Raw genomic sequence first — 22,609 nt, 5'->3', positions numbered from 1 at the left:
TCTGTTACGAGTGTTATGACAAATGTCAAATGGTATGGAGCGCGATCAGAGCTTTTCAAACCTCAAAGGGGTATTCGCCAAGGAGACCCTATCTCTCCATATTTGTTTGTGTTATGTATGGATAAGCGTTCTCATCTTATCCTTAAGGAGGTTGAGGAAAAGAGGTGGAAAGGAATCAAAGCTGGTAGGAACGGTCCTGTGGTCTCTCATCTAATGTTTGCTGATGATCTACTACTTTTTGGTGAAGCAAGTGAGCAGCAAATCAAATGTATCAAAGACACTATGCAAAAGTTTTGCATTATGTCTGGTCAAGAAATTAGCCAAGATAAAACAAGTATTTTGTTCTCTAGAAATGTAGAGAGATGCATGAGGAATACAATTTTAAATATTTCTGGCTTCAAAGAGACAAATGATTTTGGTAAATATCTTGGTGTGCCATTGAATGGGAGAGCCCCTAAAAGAGCAGACTTTCAATATTTACTTGATCAAGTAAGCATGAAATTGTCTAACAGGAAGGCAAAGCATCTATCTTTTGCGGGAAGAGTTACGTTAGCTAAGAGTGTTATTGAAGCGGTTCCGGTATATACTTTCATGTCTGCTAAAGTTCCCAAGTCAGTATTGGATGACATTGAAAGATTACAAAGACAATTTATTTGGGGAGATACGGATCAAAAGCGCCGACATCACGCAATTGGATGGGAGAAATTAACAGTTCCTAAGAGGATGGGAGGTCTCGGCTTTAGGAAACTTGAAACTATGAATAAGGCTTGTTTGCTTAAACTTGTGTGGAAGTTTCTCGAAAGCAATGATGATTACTGGTGTCGTGTTCTAAGAGGAAAGTATGTAGTGAATGGAATACAATTTGGAGATAATAGTAAGTCAAATGATTCTAGCCTCTGGAAAGTGTTGGTTGAGCTTAAACCTTTGCTCGATAGATTCAGTTATTGGAGAGTAGGTGATGGTCGCACCATTGACGCTTGGAATGAAGCTTGGATTGAAGAAGGCTTATGTTTAAACCAGCAAGTTTCGATACCACCTCACCTTAGTGGGCTGAAAGTATGTGATTTAGTTGACAATGATGGCAAATGGAACTGGAATCTCATCACTAACTGGGTACCGGCAGTGTTACAGCAGAAGATTGCTGCAATTCTTCCACCTATGGAAGAGTATGGTTGTGTTGAGAGACTAGGAGTTGGAGGTAGCAAGTATAGCTTTTCGGTTTCAAGCATGTATAACAACTTGTGTGATTTCCATGGTAATGAGTCTGACAGCACGTGGAACATGATATGGAAGCTACAAGTTCCTGAGAGAGTGCGTGCCTTTGTTTGGTTGTTAATGCATGATCGGTTGCTTACTAATTCGACCAAAAGTAGCATGGGCTTGGGACATGCTATGTGCAATTATTGTGGAGATGTTGTAGAAACAGCCATACATGTCATGAGAGATTGTCCTAAAGCAATGCAAATTTGGGTTACAGTGGTTCCAGCGAATGATAGAGGGAGTTTTCTTATGGGAAACGTCAAAAATTGGGTTTGTTTTAATCTACAGAATTCTGTTACTTGGGACAGGAGGGGACAGTGGCGCGAGTATTGGGCACAAGCTTGTCATTGTCTATGGTTTTGGAGAAACAAGGATATTCATGATGAGGATTTTGTGCGTCCCACTAGACCTGTACAGCAGGTTATGAAATTATTAGGAGATTATATGCATGCATTTAACAACAATAATGTGGTGCTAGAAAGAACCAGGTCAATTAGGTGGATAGGCTGGAGTCCGCCGAAAATGAACTTTGTCAAGTTGAATACTGATGGTGCGTATAAAGAAAATAGAGCTGCAGGTTGTGGAGGGGTTATAAGAGGCTGCGAAGGAGAGTGGCTCGGAGGATATGCCAAAGGAGTTGGTTTGTGTAGTGCTTTTGTGGCTGAGCTTTGGGGAGTGCTAGAAGGGTTAAGATATGTGCATCATATAGGCTTCACGATGGTGGAATTGAATATTGACTCAGAGGCAGTGGTGAAGGTAGTAAAAGCCAGACAATTGGGAAGCTCCTCAGGAGCAGCCTTGGTGAAGCAAATCTGGCGCATGCTGGATATGAATTGGAAAGTTGAAATCTCACATACTTATAGGGAGGCAAACAAATGCGCCGACGCATTGGCTAATTTAGGATCCACTCTAGATAAAGAATTGATTTTCTTTGATGATTGTCCATCTCACATAAGAGAAATTTGTACTGCCGATAGATTGGGGATTACAAACCCCAGATTGATTCCTGTGTAATTTTTCCTTTTCGGGCTTAGGCCCTCATGTTTATCAAAAAAAAAATAAACTAGTATATATAAAAGGACCGTGAAGTATCAACTATAAATCTACCAACTTCGACTTAGAAAATAGAAATTCAAATTTTATATATCAATCAGACTATTCAATATTACCTAATTGGACTAACAAACAAATAGGAATTTGATTTTTGAAAATTGAACGGTTCTTTCTCAACCGATTGGACTAACTATGTCTTACTGGAAACCCAGTTTCTATGAAAGAACCATGAAGGAACTAAATCTACCAACTTCGACCGAAAAGTTCAAATTTTATCAATTCAATAACACCTAATTAGACTACCAAACAAATATGAATTTTCTGTGTCACTACACTTCTTTTTTAATAAAATCATTAAAAAAATTATAGAAAAAATTCTAATATGGACCGCTTCTACAAGTGTCAATCGTATTTGTGGGCCAGTATTTAAAAAAATAGTTAAAAATTTATTAACGACATGCATTATTGTTTGGAAATATATATTGATGGTAATTTTCAATTTTACGATTAACATAATGAAATAATTGATATCAGTTTCAATAAAACAACATAAAATAAAGATATAACTCATATTGAAATGACATCAATCATTTATTGTTTTAGTCGTAATTTTTACTTTTAAATTTTTTTATTGACAATCAGAATTTTTTTAAATAATTTTAAGGGTTGTTTCACACTGTAGCATTTGGCCTTTTTTATCATACCCTCTGTTTTGGATAAATTTATATCATGATGTGTCTTTCATTTTTTTAAAACAAAAAGGGCTTTTATTAATAATATAATTGAACACGCAGAACGAGCATAGTCCGTAAAACTAACTCATACAAAATTCTTCACAAAGGAAGAATTCCAACAACACCGATAGCTAGTCCTAAAATCCCTTGAAACCATCCATATGAGAACAACTAAAACAACAATCTAGAACAATAACCAAAAACCGTCGAAAGTCAAACTAAAGCAAATGCATCAAATACCATCACCCCCGTCCATCCTACGTACTCTAACTCCATCTAAACCATTTTAAAATCTATGATTTTTAACCATTTGACTATTACTCCCTCCATTTCAAATTACTTGACATTTTAGGAAAAAAATAAGAAATTAAGAAACTGTATTTTTGCACCTTATTTTCTTGTTATACCCTTATTTTAATTCACCAATATTATTTTTTTTGCACACACTTTCTCTTTCCAATAAATTTAATATGTTATGTATACCCAAAAAAAATTAATATGTTATGTACCAAAAAAAAAAAAAAAGCTTTTCAAATATATATTAAATCTTTTTCGTTTTCAACAACTACTCCTAAATATTTGGAATGGAACATAAATGTTAAGTTAAAAATAAAATTATCAAAACGACAAATAATTTGAAAAAAATAAAATTTTCTAAAACATCAAGTAATTTGAAACGGATGTAGTAATAGATTTTAAATAATACATTTTTAAAAAACATAAATGTTAAGTTTTTTTTTTACGGAACATAAATATAAGTTAACACAGCTTTTTTTTTACACACATTTGACACATCGGTATTTTTGACATTTTAATCTATAAGGATATGTTTGGTACCGCGAGAAGAAATTGTGAAGAAAGAATGAATTGAGGAAGAGTTTGAAAAGAGAGTAGAGTTAGAGTTACCATGTTGTTTGTGTTGAGGCAAAATCCACTTTTGATGTTTTAAAGATTACAAACATCTTTAATTATATTTTAAATGATTCTGATCATTTTGTTATCTAACAAGTGCTTTTGAGTGGCATAAGATTAAATAGATTCTAACAAACCACTTGCAAAGTAAAAATCCTGCAAAGCTGTTTCAAGACCATTCTGAGAACATTCTTAGCAGACAGACTGCAGTTTTGCCTATAAGCACGTTTTGGAATAAGTGTTTTCTGGTTTTTCAAGTCAACTAAGATCAAAACAAATTAGCACTTTACAATTGATTTTTGGACCAAATCACTACAGGAGATAATCTCTTTTGGGATCAACAACATGTGATGGAATTTAAGTATATGCTTTCCTAGTCACATATCATGAAGAAAACCATGAGCTTGATCAATTGTGGTATTGGCCAACCAATGAATACATCTGATATAATATCATGGACCAATCACAAAGGAACAACCAGATTTAAACTATGAGTTGTATTGTACTTATGCAAAAGTACACAAGTGGAACATTCTTCCATGATTTGTCATAGAAGTACATTTTTGTCTTATATCCTCATGTACTATTCCAGCTGGTTTTATTCTCAAGCTAAGGCTACTACTGATCAGCCCTTAGAGCTATTATACAGCTGCATACCACAAGAGAGGAAGGATGAAGGTTCATCTTATTTGCTGGTGCAGTCAAGACTGTTTCAAGACTGATGCAAGACTGATCCTGCACACAGTTTTTCAAAACCATTTCCAACTGTCATGAGTCCTTTTCTGAGCATCCAAACGGCTATATCTGATACATGACAGTGGAAGGAAGTAAGAAACAACTCATATGTACTTGGTAACAGCTCACACATATTTGGATCTTATGGATCAAAGCCAAAAGGAAATCAAGACTGTTCCAAGACTGAACAGAGAATCTGCACATTATGCAGAAGTTGTCTGCTGCATATAGAGCACTGAGTAACAGCTCTATTTTACTCTCTAACTGATATACTTGAAGGCCAAGCTTCAATATCAAGCAAGCATCTATAAAAGGCAATCAAGTCCAAGGGAAAGAGCAAGAGTTTTCAAGCAATTCAAGTGATATAAACCTCATTCAATCTCTTTAGCTCATAGTCCTTTTGAAGTCACTCTTTTGTAATATAATCTGAGTACCAACCTCTTTAGAGTGCTTTCATCTAAGCTTCTCTTTTATAGTGAGTCTGAAATTAAGCTTAGAAACAAATCATCTATATTGTAATTGCTCAAGTCAATACGTGACTATTGATTGAGTGTTGTTTGGTCAAGTTGACTAGGAAAGTTCAAAGCTCTAGGAGCTTTGGTAAGTTGTTGATCTTAGGTCAAGATCAAGGTGTATGTGTAAGTCTTGGATCTGTAACATTTAAGTGATTCTAGTGGACAAACTCACAGGTGGTGGGGACTGGACGTAACCCATAGATTAGGGGTGAACCAGGATAACTTTTTGTGTTTATCTTCTTTCCCTTAAACTTTTATTTTCTGCATCTGTTTTTACACAGCACAGATCATTCTTAGAACGATCTCACTGAGCACAAAATTAATTTTATTACTAACCATTTATTTTGTGACTTAAGTTTAATTTTAAAAAGGTTCACAATTCAAACCCCCCCTTCCTTGTGAAAAACTTTGCTACTTCAATTGGCATCAGAGCTCTGCCTCTACAGGTTGAGCATCTAACAAGTGCTTAGAGGAAAAAGATTCAGGAAGGAAGTATGTCAAAACCTGCAAAGTTTATTTCAGAAGGTGGATCATCAACTAGGCCACCACTATTTGAAGGAAATGACTACTACTATTGGAAAGACAAAATGGAGCTGTTCTTAAGATCACAAGACAATTACATGTGGTCAGTGGTTGAAAATGGAGAATACACACCTTTGGCAAAAGACTCCATCACTCCAAAGCCTCAAGCTGAATGGACAACCACTGAAGCAGATATGGTACTCTTAAATACTAAAGCTCAATTATTTATTAAAAGTGCTTTGTGCAGGGAAGAATATGATAGAATCATGCAATGCAAAAATGCTAAAGAAATGTGGGAAACTCTCAAAACTCACCATGAAGGCACCAGTCGTGTCAAGGAGACAAGAATTGATATTGGTGTAAGAAAGTTTGAGTTATTTGAGATGAAAGAAGAAGAATTCATTGATCAGATGTATGGACGATTCACCATCATCATAAATGAACTCAACTCTCTTGGAAAGACATATACCACACATGAAAGAGTAAGGAAGGTACTAAGATGTCTACCTAAAGAATGGAGGCATATAGTAACAGCCATCACAGAGTCAAAGACTCTCTCTGAAGTTAAAATGGAGGACTTAATTGGTTCTCTTAAAGCTCATGAAGCAATACTTCAAGAGGATAAATCTCCAAAGAAAAAGATGATTGCCTTGGACTCTCAAACAAAAGAATGTCTTCAGCAGAAAGAAATTCTTTTCAGCAAAGATTTGCTTGATGAAGATAATGAAGAAGAATTTGCTCTACTCTCAAGGAGAATTCAAAGACTCATGATGAGAAGAAATCAAATGAGAAGAACATTTCCAAATAAGAGAAATGGTGCAAAATCTGAAGTGGACATGAGCAAAATTCAATGCTATGAATGCAATCAATTTGGACACTACAAAAGTGATTGTCCAAAACTTAAAAAACCTTTTGTCAAGAAATCAATGATGGCAACCTGGGATGAATTAGATGAACTTCCAGAAGAAGAAGAGGAACAAGAAGCAAACGTATGTCTTATGACAAGATCAGAAACACAAGAGGTAAATTCTGAAACTTGCTCTTCTTGTCAGAAAACTGAACATTTTTTTGATAATTTATTTTATGATAGTTTAAGCTTAAACAGAAAGTATGATCAACTTCAGGAAGAAGTAATTAGAGTTACCAAAGAAAAGGATGAATATAAAACTGAAAATGAAATATTAAAAGACATAATTAAGAACATGGAAATTGCTCATAAAAGAGAATTAGAAGAACTTAAAGAAAATCAACAAATTGATTCTAACATACAAGAAGAAAACAAAATACTAAAGAAGAATGTTTCAAAACTTGAAAATGACATAACCAAATTTGTAAAGTCTACTAAAACTTTTGAAAATATTCTAGGATCTCAGAAAAACAGTTTTAGTAAAACAGGTCTAGGTTTCGAAACTAACAATAATCAAAGAATTTACAAGAGATTGTTTGTTCCTAATAAACCTATATACAAATGCTCTTACTGTCATAAGGAAGGACATCTTGAACCCTTTTGTTATAGAAAATCTAGACAACAAAATTATCATAGGAAATATTTTTCAGAACGATCTCAGAACATTCTTAAAAAACAGAATTCTAAACAAACATATAAGAACTCTTCTTATCAACATAAGAATAATCATTATAACACTAACCATCAAGGACCCAGAAAAATATGGGTACCTAAAAACATGCTAAAAATAAATGCAGGAATGTCTTCTCACAGTCAAGAAGAAGCCATGGTACTTGGACAGTGGCTGCTCCAGACATATGACTGGAGATAGACAAAGCTTTCTTTCTTTTGAAAATAAAGAAGGAGGATCAGTTACTTTTGGCAATAATGAGACAGCTACCATCAAAGGTAAAGGTACAATTGGTAAGATAAACTGTGCTAAAATTGAAAATGTCCATTATGTAGAAGGTCTTAAACATAACTTAATAAGCATTAGTCAATTATGTGACAATGGTTTTGAGGTTATATTTAAACCTGATACATGTGAAATCAAACACTCATCTTCTGACAAAATTCTTTTCAATGGATCAAGAAAGAAAAATGTTTATATCATATACTTAGATGAACTCCCTGATGAATCATGCTTTGTGTCTCTTGAAAAGGACAAGTGGATTTGGCACAAAAGGGCAGGACATATAAGTATGAAAACCATTTCAAAACTTTCTAAACTTGATCTAGTAAGAAGATTACCAAAGATAAGTTTTGATAATGATAAGTTATGTGAATCATGTGCAAGAGGAAAACAGGTAAAAAGTAGTTTTAAACTAAAGGAATTTATTTCAACCAAAAGACCTCTTGAACTACTTCACATAGACCTATTTGGACCAGTCAGAACCACAAGTCTTGGAGGTAAGAATTATGGTTTTGTTATTGTAGATGATTATTCCAGATTTACTTGGGTGTTATTTTTAAAACATAAAGATGACTCCTTTGAAGCTTTCAAAAATTTTTGCTTAAAAGTTCAAAATGAAAGAGAAACAAAAATTATCTCCATAAGAAGTGATCATGGAGGTGAATTTGAAAATTCTTTGTTTGAAACTTTATTTAATGAAAATGGTATCTCTCATAATTTTTCCTGTCCTAGAACTCCACAACAAAATGGAGTGGTGGAAAGAAAAAATAGAACTTTACAGGAAATGGCAAGAACTATGATAAATGAATCAAATGTGGAAAAGTATTTTGGGCTGAAGCCATAAACACTGCTTGCTATATTTTGAATAGAGTAACTATTAGGAAAATTTTGAATAAAACACCTTATGAAATCTGGAAGAACAAAAAACCTAACATATCATATTTTCATATCTTTGGTTGTTACTATTACATTCTCAACATTAGAGATAATCTGGGAAAGTTTGATTCAAAATCAGACAAAGGAATATTCTTAGGATATTCTTTAACCTCTAAAGCATATAGAATCTATAACTTAAGAATTCAAACCATAGAAGAAAGTATGCATGTAAAATTTGATGAGTTTGAAGAACAAACAACCATAATTGCTGATGAGGAAGAAGAAACTACAAATCAGAAAAAGAAAACTGATGAACTAGAAGAATCCTCACAAGTTCCTCCAAGAACATGGAAAATGGTAAATTATCATCCACAAGATCAAATCATTGGAAGTACAACAGATGGTGTAAGAACAATAAGAGCTGCTCAAAACAAAGAAAACAATTTAGCTATGATCTCTCAAATTGAACCAAAATCCATAAATGAAGCAATCATAGATGAATCATGGATTGAAGCCATGAAAGAAGAGCTTCTGCAATTTGAGAGAAATGAAGTTTGGAAGCTAGTACCTAAACCTCAAGAGAATTCAATCATTGGTACTAAATGGGTTTTTAGGAATAAACTTGATGAAGAAGGAAAAGTTATAAGAAACAAGGCAAGGCTTGTGGCTCAAGGATATAATCAACAAGAAGGTATTGACTATGATGAAACTTTTGCACCAGTGGCCAGGTTAGAAGCAATTAGAATACTACTTGCATATGCATCTCATAAATGTTTAAAACTTTTTCAAATGGATGTCAAAAGTGCTTTTCTAAATGGATTTTTAAATGAAGAAGTCTATGTTCATCAACCACCTGGTTTTATTGACCAACATAGACCAGATCATGTTTTTAAGCTAACTAAAGCTCTTTATGGGCTTAAGCAAGCTCCAAGAGCATGGTATGAAAGATTAAGCACATTCCTTTTAAACAATGGTTTTTCTAGAGGAAAAATAGATACCACTCTTTTTAGAAAGGAAAACAAAAAGGATTTGTTAGTAGTTCAAGTTTATGTTGATGATATCATCTTTGGAGCTACAAATGAAACAATGTGTGAAGAATTCTCAACCCTCATGCAAAGTGAATTTGAGATGAGTATGATGGGAGAACTTAGATTCTTTTTGGGTCTTCAAATCAAACAACTTGAAGAAGGAATCTTTATAAGTCAAGAAAAATATGTCAAAGATCTCCTCAAAAAGTTTAAGATGAATGAGGCTAAAATTATGCCTACACCAATGCATCCATCAACTAGTCTAGACAAAGATGAAAAAGGAAAGGATGTATCTGAAAAGGAATATAGAGGTATGATTGGATCACTCCTTTATTTGACTGCAAGCAGACCAGACATTGTCTTCTCAGTAGGATTATGTGCAAGGTTTCAATCATCTCCAAAAGAATCACATCTCACTGCTGTCAAGAGAATTTTTAGATACTTGGTGGGAACACCAGATACTGGTCTGTGGTACAAAAAGGGTTCACATTTTGATCTCATAGCATATTGTGATGCTGACTATGCTGGGGATAAATTGGAAAGAAAAAGCACAAGTGGAGCATGTCAATTTCTTGGAGAAGCACTTGTAAGTTGGTGTTGCAGAAAACAAAATACCATAGCACTTTCAACAACTGAAGCAGAATATGTGTCTGCTGCAAATTGTTGCTCTCAAGTGATTTGGATCAAAAACCAACTTGAAGACTTCTCATTAAGGTACACAAATATTAAAATTTTATGTGATAATACTAGTGCTATCAATTTATCAAAAAACCCTATTCAGCATTCAAGATCAAAACATATTGAAATAAAACACCATTTCATTAGAGATCATGTTAATAAAAAGGAAGTTGAATTAACCTTTGTGGATACTCATAATCAATTAGCAGACATTTTCACTAAGCCATTAGTAGAAGAACGTTTTAATTTTATTAAAGAAAAATTAAAAATAATAAGAAACCCTGTTTAAAGAACAGTCTTAGAACGTTCTTTGTTTTAAGTCTAAAAAACACTCGCTCACTTTTAATTAAAAATTAAATATTTGAAGGTAATAAATTTATGAAAACCGGTTGTACTTCCTACATGCTTTAATTTACTGTGTTAATTAGTAGACAAGTACAATTAGTGAAAGAGCTAGTTAGGTTTTCTTAGAGTCCCAAGACAAATAGTGTACTCAAGTACACCTACTCCACTCTTAGCATTCTCAAGACAATCTCTCTCCCTCTTATCTTCTCTCCTTAAAACCACTTAGTAACCGTTACTCCATCTCTCATCCATTTCCTTCAACAATTTTCTTCATCATTTTCTCGCAAATGGCAAGAACCAAGAACACCGGCCGTATTCCAGCTCTCATTCCTCCACCAACTGCTGAAAATGAATCACCATCTCTACCACCTGTTCCACCACCTTCTCCAATCTCTGAAACCATCTCTGAACGATTCACAACCGCTCCTAACTCTGATACGGAGATTAACCAACAAAATCCAACAAATTCCTCAGTAGAATTAGGAAATACTAAGAAGATTATTGCTGAAACAATCATGAAACTTTCTCAGGAAGATGTGTCAAAATCAATTCCTCAACCCTCTAATCCTGTTCAAAAACCCTTCTTTGTTTACTCAAAATCCAAATCCAAAATTCCTCAAGTAAGAAGATCAGCTAGATTGTTATCTGGTAGTGGAACTAAGAAACCTGTCATAGACAACACCATTTATGAAGTAAATGATAGTGACTCTGAAGAATTGGAAACCACCTCTCTCACTCGTCACACCAAACCCTTATCCCAAATTGTTGAACCGTCCAAATCAACTCAAACCACCAAATCTGCTCCTGTCAAAACAAGAACTCCAAGCAAAGCATTTCTTGATCATCTGGAAAAATATGTTGCTGAAAAAGGAAAAACTTCAAGCTCTGAAGAAGAAGAAGCTGAGAAGAACTCAGATGATAATGGAGAAAAAGGGAATTCTCCAGAAATTGAAGAACCAACTTTGACTCAACTGCTGCCCAAGAACATGGTAATCCCTCTCATTCACTACTCTGAAAGAGAAGATTTTGATTTGTTCTGGAATGTGAAACCTGTCCCTAGCTGTAGGTATTATGATTTTGCAAACCTTGCTAGTGGGGGGATAGATGTCATGAAACTTACTGAAGCACAGGGTTGGACTCACCTATTTAAAATGAGAGAAACTGTCTACCCTAGAGTAGTCCAAGCTTTCTATTTCAATGCCAAAGTTGATCCTGAGAATGATCTAATTAAGTCAACCCTTAGGAATGTTGAAATCAATCTAACCCCTGAGATCTTAGGAAAGTATCTCAATCTACCCATTGATGGAGCCAAGTTGATTGGAGACACTTGGTACTCTGAAGCTCAAGTTAAAAAGGAGGATTTAATTCAGGAGATGTTTGTTGCTGAAGGTGCAAAATTACCTCAACCACCTGCTTCTTACCTAAAGACTGAATACAAGGTGCTATTCAATATGGTCCAAAACCATATCTTTCCAAGAATAGGAACTCGAGAAAAAGTTTATGATGGAGATTTAATGGTTATGCATCATCTGGGAACTGGGAAAAAGCTGAACCTACCCTATGTCATTATTCACAACATGATAGAGGCTGCATCTTCTGGTTCTAAGAAAATCACTCTACCCTATGGAATGCATCTGACTAAAGTTTTTAGAGAATGCAAGGTAGAGCTCAAGAAGGAAAAGAGTTTTAACAACTCTAAAGTGTTTGATCTGAAAAACTTGTCTCACATGAAGAAAGCAGCTGATGTACCTACTGTAGGTGAGAAAAGAAAGAGAGAGGTTTTTGAAGCTGACAAAAATTTATCTGCTGCTGGTACTGCAGAACAGTCTCAGAACATTCTCAAACTTGCTTCCTCTGCAAATCCAAGCCTGGAACCCACTCCAACAATTTCTGTTCCATTTGTTGATCTTGATGTCTCCCTTGGATTTGACTCAAGCTTTGGATTAAACATTCAACCTACCCTCTCCCAAAATGCTGCACATGTCCTTGAAGGATTATCCACCAATCCAAGGTTCACCAACAAAGCTCTATTCTCTCCACCATTCTATGATTCTCAATCCAGCTCTGATTTTCTTAAGAGCCTGCTTAAAATTCCAAGTTGATCAGTGCATTTTAATGCACATTCTTCTACTATTGTACTAGTGTATTCCTATGGTTTAATTTACTATTTTCACTATTTTAATGTGTTTTTATGTTTAAGTTTATTTCTAACTTTATTTTATTTTCGCACTTAATTTATGAATAAATAGCATTTTGACACCCTTCCAGTCCGCAGGTCATAACTGGAGTTACAAATATCGGATTGAGACGCGGGAAGATGCGTTGGAAAGCTGAGATCAAGAGCTACATCTTTCATGTTGAGGCCAAAACCCAGTTCGGAGCGCAAGTGTGTCAAATAATTGCATCTATAGTCCAGACGAATTTAATTTCAGCACAACTTTATGTTTTTCGGCCCAATTGTTTTATGGCCCATTTTGCTTGCTGTATTTAAACGAAAACCTGACCTAGGTCAGGGGTCATTCACTGTTCACGAAAATTACAAAACCCTAGCCGTCACAACTTCATGGAAAACTAATTTTCATCTTTCAATTCATTGGTAAAGGAACTCGATTCATGATTCTTGAGGTCTGTTTTTAATGTCAGAATTCGTTCATGTTTATGCTTTTCATTATCAATTTCGTCCTCTTTTCCACTGTATTAATCCTTGTTAGATGATTGCTTAATTGTTACATTCGAATTGATACAGTAGTTTCACTCGTTTTAATTCATCGCTTGTTATAAATTAAACCGAACAGAAATTGGTATATAATTGCGCTTAGCAATAGGTTGATCGAATAAGTTAGGATATTGGCCGTGGTCTGAGATGCTTGATCACCTTTCATGGCCGGTTGAACGCATTAGATGCTTAATCGAATGAATTCGTTGTAAAACTGGTTCTCGCTTGCATAATTAGTTTTATAAATCAACCAAAGCATAAATAGTTGTGTGAATGATTATGTATTACCTATGATAGAATTAAGGTCGAGTTATCCGAAGCCAATGAATTGATCGCTTTATAACAATTGAATTTTTCGCTTTTTACTTCCACTGTTATCGAACAAACCCCCCATATTTTACACTTTTGAATTGTTTCTAACATTGTTAAACCGATTGTGAGTCCTTGTGAAACGACCAAGGTCAATTGCCTTGTACTACTTATTTTAAATTTATTTTTGATCACGAAACGACGGTGATCAAATTGGCGCCGTTGCCGGGGACTCATAATTGTGTTATTCAGTATTAGAATTGCTAGAATTGCTTGTTTCTTTTGTTATTGCGCGTCTGCCGTATAAAAAAATTAATAGACGAATTAGGGCTGATTTTGCGTCTGTTCTGCTTTTTGACCATCCCATTCCCTCAGAAAAAAATCAGGGTTCAAAATCCCGTATTTTGGGACAAAATACGGGACACCACCCTCTCAGCCCCAAATTCCTTGTTTTTCTATTTTATTTTAATTTTTTACTGATTTCGTATTTTCGAAAAAATCCAAAAAAATTTGTGTCATCTTTATTTTAGTTAATTAGAATTTTCGTGGTATTTTTAGATTTTTTCTCATTCAGTTTGACCTGTTTTCTATTTTACTCACCTATTGTCGTTGTAGGGACATAGTTGGAATTACCGTAATTGTTGTTTATCACTTCTTGCATGACCAGGTCTGCTGGACAGTTCCAATTAGTGCTTCCTGACCCTGAGATAGAAAGAACACTCCACGCACGCAAAAGGCTCAACCGAGCTAATAGCGTGCATTCCGGTAACATTGATTCTAGCCCTATCTCTGATTCTGAGCCTGACTACTTGCATAACTTGTTTGCTTCGGATTCTGAACTTGATTTTGAAATGGCTGATAATAGAACCTTAAGGCAATTAGCTGCTCCTGATGTGAATTATAATGGCTTGTGTATTGAATATGATGCTGCTGCTGTTCCTTTTGAATTAAAATCAGGTTTAATACACTTGTTGCCCAAGTTTAGTGGTCTTGCAGGTGAGGATCCGCACAAACATCTGAAAGAATTCCAAGTGGTGTGTTCTACACCACTTAAGCCTGAAGGGATCACTGAAGATCACATCAAACTTCGAGCTTTTCCTTTTTCATTGCAGGGTGCAGCGAAGGATTGGATATATTATCTCGAGCCAAACTCAATTGCAAGCTGGACTGCCCTGAAAAAAGTGTTCTTGGAAAGATATTTTCCTGCTTCCAGAGCTGCCTCAATAAGAAAGGAGATTTGTGGTGTTAGACAAGGTAATGAGTCGCTGACCGAGTATTGGGAGAGGTTCAAACACTTGGTATCTAGCTGCCCGCAACACCAGATTACCGAGCAACTCCTCATCCAATACTTTTATGAGGGGTTGTTACCGATGGACAGGAACATTCTTGATGCTGCTAGTGGTGGAGCGCTAGTCGATAAAACTCCAGCCGCTGCCAAAGCCCTCATTGAAAACATGTCTCTTAATTCTCAACAGTTTACCACTAGAGACAATTCTGTTCAAAGCGTGAATCAAATGCAGGTTTCTTCCAACAAAGCTCTAGAGACCAGACTTGACGATCTCACCACCCTAGTCAAACAGTTGGCATTAGTAAAACCTCAAACAACAACAACTTTGTGCGGTATTTGTACCTCTCCTGAGCACCCGACCGACACCTGTCCCATTCTGAGAGACGAGTCCATTACTGAGCTGCCACAAGCTTATGCAGCCAACCTTTACAACCAAAACAGGTACAACAACACTCCTGACCTATCCACCAACAAATATCATCCCAGTTGGAGGAACCATCCCAACCTTCGATATGGAAACCCACAAACCAGCCAACAACAGAATCCACCTCAAGCTGTTGCCTCCACACCTTCCGGACCATCCTTAGAGGATCTTGTTAAACAAATGTCCGTGAACAACCTCCAGTTCCAACAAAGGACCGATGCTAGCATTCAGACCTTGACAACACAGATGGGACAAATGGCCAATGCAATAGGCCAATTACAAGCTCAAGGCTCCGGTAACCTCCCTGCACAATCAGTTCCGAACCCAAATGGGAATGTGAGTGCAATTACTTTGCGATCCGGAAGAGTGACCGAACCAGCTCCAGCTCCAGAGAAAAGAAAAAAAACCAGTGCACCATCATCTGTTCCTGAACCTTCTGCGACCGCTGAGACTGCTGAGACTGAAAAAGCATATGTGCCACCAATCCCTTTTCCTCAAAGGGTGCAGAAAAATAAAAAGAATAAGGCGGAAGAAGACAAGGAGATTCTTGATGTATTCAGCAAAGTAGCAGTCAATATTCCTCTCCTCGATGTGATCAAGCAGATTCCGAAATATGCAAAATTCTTGAAGGATTTGTGCACAAACAAGAGGAAAGTAAAGGGAAATGAGAGAGTTAATCTGGGCCGAAATGTTTCAGCCCTTATTGAGTCTAATGCTGCACTCGAACCTGAGCCTGAAAAAGCTAATGTCTCAGCCCTCAATCAGGCCATGCCACAGAAATGCAAGGATCCAGGAACTTTTTCTATTCCGTGTACCATTGGGGATAGAAAATTCGAAAATTGCATGTTAGATTTAGGAGCTTCTATTAATGTCATGCCTACTTCTATTTTTAACAATCTTGATCTTGGTCCTTTGCAGCATACAGGTCTTACTATTCAGCTGGCAAACAGGAGCAATGCTCGCCCTGTTGGAGTGGTGGAAGATGTGCTAGTTCAAGTTAATGACTTGATTTTCCCTGCAGATTTTTACATCCTTGACATGGCTGGAGAAACAGAGTCAAACAGATCGCCGATCATCTTGGGCAGACCATTCATGAAGACGGCAAAGACAAAAATCGACGTTGATGATGGGACCATGTCCATGGAATTTGGTGACATTGTGGCGAAATTTAATATTTTCGATGCTATGAAATACCCTCTGGAAGAGCACTCTGTTTTTCAATTAGAACTACTTTCTGAAATTGTTGATGAATTTCATTCTGATTTGTGTTCAGCTGATGATTACTCATGTGATATTTGTACTGATACTGACCTTTGTGTTGCTTGTGCCGAGTTTAATTTGCAGGGCGAAGGTGAAGTTGTCAATGAGGTTGTTTTCGCAGTTGAAACTCTTGACATCCCGGCTGTTCCAACAAAACCATCCATAGAACAACCACCATCCTTGGAGCTTAAACCACTTCCTAAAAATTTGAAATATGCTTACTTAGAGGAAAATGAAAAACTACCCGTGATTATTTCTTCTAACCTTGATTGTGAACAGGAGGAAAAGCTTTTGGAGGTTTTGAGGCAGCATAAGAAGGCAATCGGATGGACCTTAGCTGACATACCAGGCATTAGCCCCACAATGTGCATGCATCGTATTCACCTTGAGGAGGGAGCTAAGGTGGTGAGACAACCCCAAAGGAGACTCAACCCTTTGATTCTTGATGTTGTGAAAAAGGAGGTAACTAAATTGTTACAAGCAGGTATTATTTATCCGATCTCTGACAGTAATTGGGTAAGTCCGGTACAGGTTGTGCCTAAGAAATCTGGACTCACTGTGGTGAAAAATGAAAAAAATGAACTTGTACCCACTAGAGTCCAGAACAGCTGGAGAGTTTGTATCGATTACAGGAGGTTGAACCAGGCAACTAGGAAAGATCACTTTCCCTTGCCATTCATTGATCAGATGCTTGAACGGTTGGCAGGTAAATCACATTACTGCTTTCTTGATGGTTTTTCAGGTTATTTTCAGATTCATATTGCACCTGAAGATCAAGAGAAGACCACTTTTACGTGCCCCTTCGGCACATTTGCTTACAGGAGGATGCCTTTTGGTCTTTGCAATGCACCTGGCACATTCCAACGATGCATGATTAGTATTTTTTCTGATTTTATTGAAAACTGTATGGAAGTGTTTATGGATGATTTCACTGTTTATGGTGCTTCTTTTGATGCATGTTTGACTAGTTTGAACTTGGTTTTGTCAAGATGCATTGAAACTAACCTTGTCTTGAATTTCGAAAAATGTCACTTTATGGTTCAGCAGGGAATTGTATTGGGTCACATAATTTCAGAAAAAGGAATTTCAGTTGACCCTGCAAAAATTGATGTGATCTCTACACTACCTTACCCATCTTGCGTTCGCGAGATTCGTTCTTTTCTTGGTCATGCAGGTTTTTACAGGCGTTTCATAAAGGATTTCAGCAAGATTGCCCTCCCGTTGTCAAACCTGCTTAAAAATGATGTGACTTTCGAGTTTAATGATGCATGCAAAAAGGCGTTTGATTTCTTGAAGAGAGCACTGACTTCTGCTCCCATCATTCAGCCCCCTGACTGGAACATTCCTTTTGAAATCATGTGTGATGCATCTAACTATGCAGTGGGAGCAGTTCTTGCACAAAGGGTGGAAAAAGCCGCCCATGTTATTTATTATGCTTCTAGGACTTTAGATTCCGCACAAGCTAATTACACCACCACTGAAAAGGAACTTTTAGCTATTGTTTTTGCACTTGATAAATTCAGATCATATTTGCTAGGTTCCAAGGTTATTGTTTTTACTGACCATGCAGCTTTAAAGTACTTGTTAAAGAAGCCTGAAGCAAAACCGAGGCTGATTCGGTGGATGTTGTTGCTTAAAGAATTCAATGTGGAAATTAAGGATAAAAGTGGAGCCGAGAATTTAGTGGCTGACCACTTGAGCAGGATTGAACGTGATGGAGATATCTTCCCCATTCAGGATGAATTTCCTGATGAACAGCTGTTACTTTTACATGGGGTGACTCCTTGGTTTGCTGATATTGTTAATTATCTTGTTGCTGGTGTTTTTCCTGCAGGTGCATCTAGGACACAAATTCACAAACTCAAGAGTGATGCAAAATATTATGTTTGGGATGATCCATATCTTTGGAAATTTGGTAGTGATCAGGTGATTAGGAGGTGTGTTCCCGACTGTGAGATTGAATCTATTTTGCATCTTTCTCATGCTTCTCCGGTAGGGGGACACTTTGGCCCTCAACGAACTGCTAGAAAAGTCCTAGACGCAGGTTTCTATTGGCCCACAATTTTCAAGGATGCTTATGAGACTTACCGCACTTGTAAGGAGTGCCAAATAGCAGGCACAGCTATCACTCGAAAGAGTGAAATGCCTCAGCAACCTATGCTTTTTTGTGAGGTATTTGATGTATGGGGCATTGACTTTATGGGCCCTTTTCCTGTATCATTTGGTTTTCTCTACATTTTACTTGCTGTTGATTATGTTTCAAAGTGGGTGGAGGCCATCCCCACTAGGACTAATGATTCTCGAGTTGTTGCAGATTTTGTCAGGTCCAATATTTTTTGCAGGTTTGGAATACCCCGAGCTATCATCAGTGACCAAGGCACGCATTTCTGTAACCGCACCATGGAAGCTTTGCTCCGGAAGTATGGAGTTGTGCACAGAGTCTCTACTGCATATCATCCCCAAACTAATGGGCAAGCTGAAATCTCGAACCGGGAGATTAAGCAAATTCTAGAGAAAATGGTGCAGCCAAATAGGAAGGACTGGAGCCGCCGTCTAGAAGACGCACTTTGGGCTCAGAGAACAGCTTTCAAGACTCCAATTGGGATGTCCCCCTATCGACTTGTGTTTGGTAAGGCATGTCACCTTCCTGTAGAAATCGAACACCGTGCTTATTGGGCGGTGAAGAGCTGTAATATGGAAATGCAAAAAGCAGGTATGGAACGAAAACTTCAATTACAGCAGCTTGAAGAGCTTAGGCTGGAAGCCTACGAAAGCTCTAAAATTTATAAGGAGAAAACAAAATACTTTCATGATAAAATGATTTCTAGGAAGGAATTTTCTGTGGGCCAACGGGTTTTATTGTTTAACTCCCGCCTAAAAGTAATGGCTGGGAAACTTCGATCCCGGTGGATTGGCCCTTTTGTTGTTACTAATGTTTTCCCTCATGGTGCAATAGAAATAAAAAGTGCAGGTACTAACAAGGTGTTTAAAGTAAACGGACAGCGACTGAAGCTGTTCCATGAAAGCTCGGTGCCTGAAGAAGAGGGACATGTTGAAGAGCTCTCCTTGGAGAAGCCGTTCTACCCAGCAGCTACACCATAGCCCCTCGGGTGTGTTCCTTCCTTTACTCTCACTTTGTGTTATTATTACATTGCGGACACTGTCTGGTTTAAGTGTGGGGGAGGGACATTTTACATTTTTGTGTTTAAAAAAATAATAAAATAAAATTAAAAAAATAAAATAAAATAAATTGTCATGAGTAGTCACATGTTCTAAGGCTAGGGCAGATAACTGTAGGGTCAGTGAAATTTTTGGAGTTTTTTGTTTTGATACTTGACATGATAGTCTTTGCAACTTAATGCACAACTGCTTGAACACTGTCAAACTTAGTAATGTCTAGATAAATCTCTGAAATATTTATTCTTTAGACTAAGTTCTCTAATTTGAATATAATGGAGGTATGATTAGAACTAAGTGTGGGGGAAAGGCTAGAGTAACAGATAGACCGATCATTGCTATTAATTGAGAAAAAGGGAAACTGTTTAAGAGCTAAAACTAATGAATATAATAAGTTCCTGTGCCCGAAACTGGAGGAACAAGTTCCTGTGCCTGAAACTGGAGGAACAAGTGCTGTGTAGGATGCTCTACTCTGAGTAACAGGTTGGACTTATTACAAGTAAGATCCCGTCAGGTGAAAAGGTGGAGTAGTACCTAAAGCTTAAAAACAATTAATAATAATAAACTATAATAAAGCTTGAAGGTAGTTGCCCCTGAGTTGATGTTGAAAAGCTTTGGATCTCTTGAAAAGAAATAGCCCCCCCCTAGTCTGAAATTCTGGTTAAATCCAAAATTATAGGAAAAGAATGACAGCTTAGCATCTAGAATGGTAGTTTCAGAGAGGGATCTTGACATTACTTTGGTTGACAGTGGGAGACAGTACACACACACACGCAAGATTATTATTGAAAGTTGATAGATAAGAATTGTGCCAATCTTTGAATTTTGACCCAAGGTTTGAAGCTTGAAACCTGGAATATGTTGACTGCTTGTGATTTGTTTTTAAGTTTTTTTTCATTTGAGTTTTGCTCGGAGTGCAAAAGTTCAAGTGTGGGGGAATTTGATCAGTGCATTTTAATGCACATTCTTCTACTATTGTACTAGTGTATTCCTATGGTTTAATTTACTATTTTCACTATTTTAATGTGTTTTTATGTTTAAGTTTATTTCTAACTTTATTTTATTTTCGCACTTAATTTATGAATAAATAGCATTTTGACACCCTTCCAGTCCGCAGGTCATAACTGGAGTTACAAATATCGGATTGAGACGCGGGAAGATGCGTTGGAAAGCTGAGATCAAGAGCTACATCTTTCATGTTGAGGCCAAAACCCAGTTCGGAGCGCAAGTGTGTCAAATAATTGCATCTATAGTCCAGACGAATTTAATTTCAGCACAACTTTATGTTTTTCGGCCCAATTGTTTTATGGCCCATTTTGCTTGCTGTATTTAAACGAAAACCTGACCTAGGTCAGGGGTCATTCACTGTTCACGAAAATTACAAAACCCTAGCCGTCACAACTTCATGGAAAACTAATTTTCATCTTTCAATTCATTGGTAAAGGAACTCGATTCATGATTCTTGAGGTCTGTTTTTAATGTCAGAATTCGTTCATGTTTATGCTTTTCATTATCAATTTCGTCCTCTTTTCCACTGTATTAATCCTTGTTAGATGATTGCTTAATTGTTACATTCGAATTGATACAGTAGTTTCACTCGTTTTAATTCATCGCTTGTTATAAATTAAACCGAACAGAAATTGGTATATAATTGCGCTTAGCAATAGGTTGATCGAATAAGTTAGGATATTGGCCGTGGTCTGAGATGCTTGATCACCTTTCATGGCCGGTTGAACGCATTAGATGCTTAATCGAATGAATTCGTTGTAAAACTGGTTCTCGCTTGCATAATTAGTTTTATAAACCAACCAAGGCATGAATATATAAACAATATTTTATGTGAACCGAGGATAGAATCATAACGAAGTTTTCCTAAAACCAATGGATTGATCGTCTTTTTATCAATTGAATTTCTAATACTACTCTTTCGATCTAACAAACCCAAAACCCCATATTTAATTGTGTTATTCATTGTTCTTATTTTTACTAATTATTAAATTAGAGGTCCTTGTGAGACGACCAAGGTTAACTACCTTGTTACTACTTTTCTTAATTAAAACTTATTTTGATCACGAAACGACAGTGATCACAAGTCCTGAACCTCCCCAACTTCAAATTCCCTTGTACTCTGCTGGTAATTCATTACCCTCCTTTCCACCACACTTTGGCTCACTAAAACCCTTTTGCTCCTCTGGTCAAAACATTGAAGATGCTGCTCCACATGCTGATAATCCTGCTGCTGCTGGTCCTAGCACCAGACCTAAGAGAACCAAAATGGAGAAGGATGTTTCCAAAACCAAGAGAGAAACCACCAAGATTTTGGAAGCTATGATGCAGCAGAACAATCTGCTTATGCATATCATGCTTGAACAACAAAACTATTGCACCTGGCTCTGTGATCATGTTTGTCCTCTTCTCAATATCCCTCATCCTCCAGCTCATCCTCCTCCACACATTCCTGAATTTCCTCAGCCAGAGAATGATCCATCCTCTGATGCTTCCAGCCCTACTGTGTCTCCTTAAAAACTTTGCAATCCCTCCACTTTTTGTGATGACAAAAGGGGGAGAAAAGAAGAAAATGTTTGTTCAAGAATGCTAGGATTTTTAATATTTCTGATTATGTATTGTGTTTACATTTTGTACTGTGTTTAAAATTTGAAACTTTTGTTGACTAGATAATGTAGGAAGTTTTAATCTAAGGATAGAACTTCTGGCATTATGTAATCTAAGTCTTAGGTATCTATTTCTTGTTGTTCTGAATCATCTTTTGGTCCTAATCCTGCTGAACACATGGTTTGTAATTTTTGAATGATTAAGGATGTGTTATGATTCAGATTTTTTATCTAGCTCAATTTTATCTTGATAATTTGAAATTGAATGCATAAATTGAGGGGGAGCTTTTTGATAAAAACACTAGT

The 22,609-nt window shown here is 36.6% G+C and overlaps 1 protein-coding gene across 1 annotated transcript; it reads left to right on the top strand.

Moving 5' to 3' along the window:
- Nucleotides 1-14,361: 14,361 nt before the first annotated feature.
- Nucleotides 14,362-19,616, top strand: LOC123891391. Its single transcript, XM_045941255.1, has one exon. The coding sequence runs from the start codon at nt 14,394-14,396 to the stop codon at nt 19,614-19,616; it is 5,223 nt and encodes a 1,740-aa protein (XP_045797211.1). The 5' UTR covers nt 14,362-14,393.
- The last annotated feature ends 2,993 nt before the right edge of the window (nt 19,617-22,609 follow it).

This window comes from Trifolium pratense, linkage group LG1 (assembly GCF_020283565.1).
Source record: "Trifolium pratense cultivar HEN17-A07 linkage group LG1, ARS_RC_1.1, whole genome shotgun sequence".
NCBI classification, from domain to species: domain Eukaryota; kingdom Viridiplantae; phylum Streptophyta; class Magnoliopsida; order Fabales; family Fabaceae; genus Trifolium; species Trifolium pratense.
Note: the sequence above shows the minus strand (reverse complement) of the source record. Positions and strands in the feature narration are given on the sequence as shown.

Bases quoted from the DNA above. Each gene is read 5' to 3' on its own strand.
- LOC123891391 (XM_045941255.1), top strand. From the start codon at position 14,394: ATGGCTGATAATAGAACCTTAAGGCAATTAGCTGCTCCTGATGTGAAT.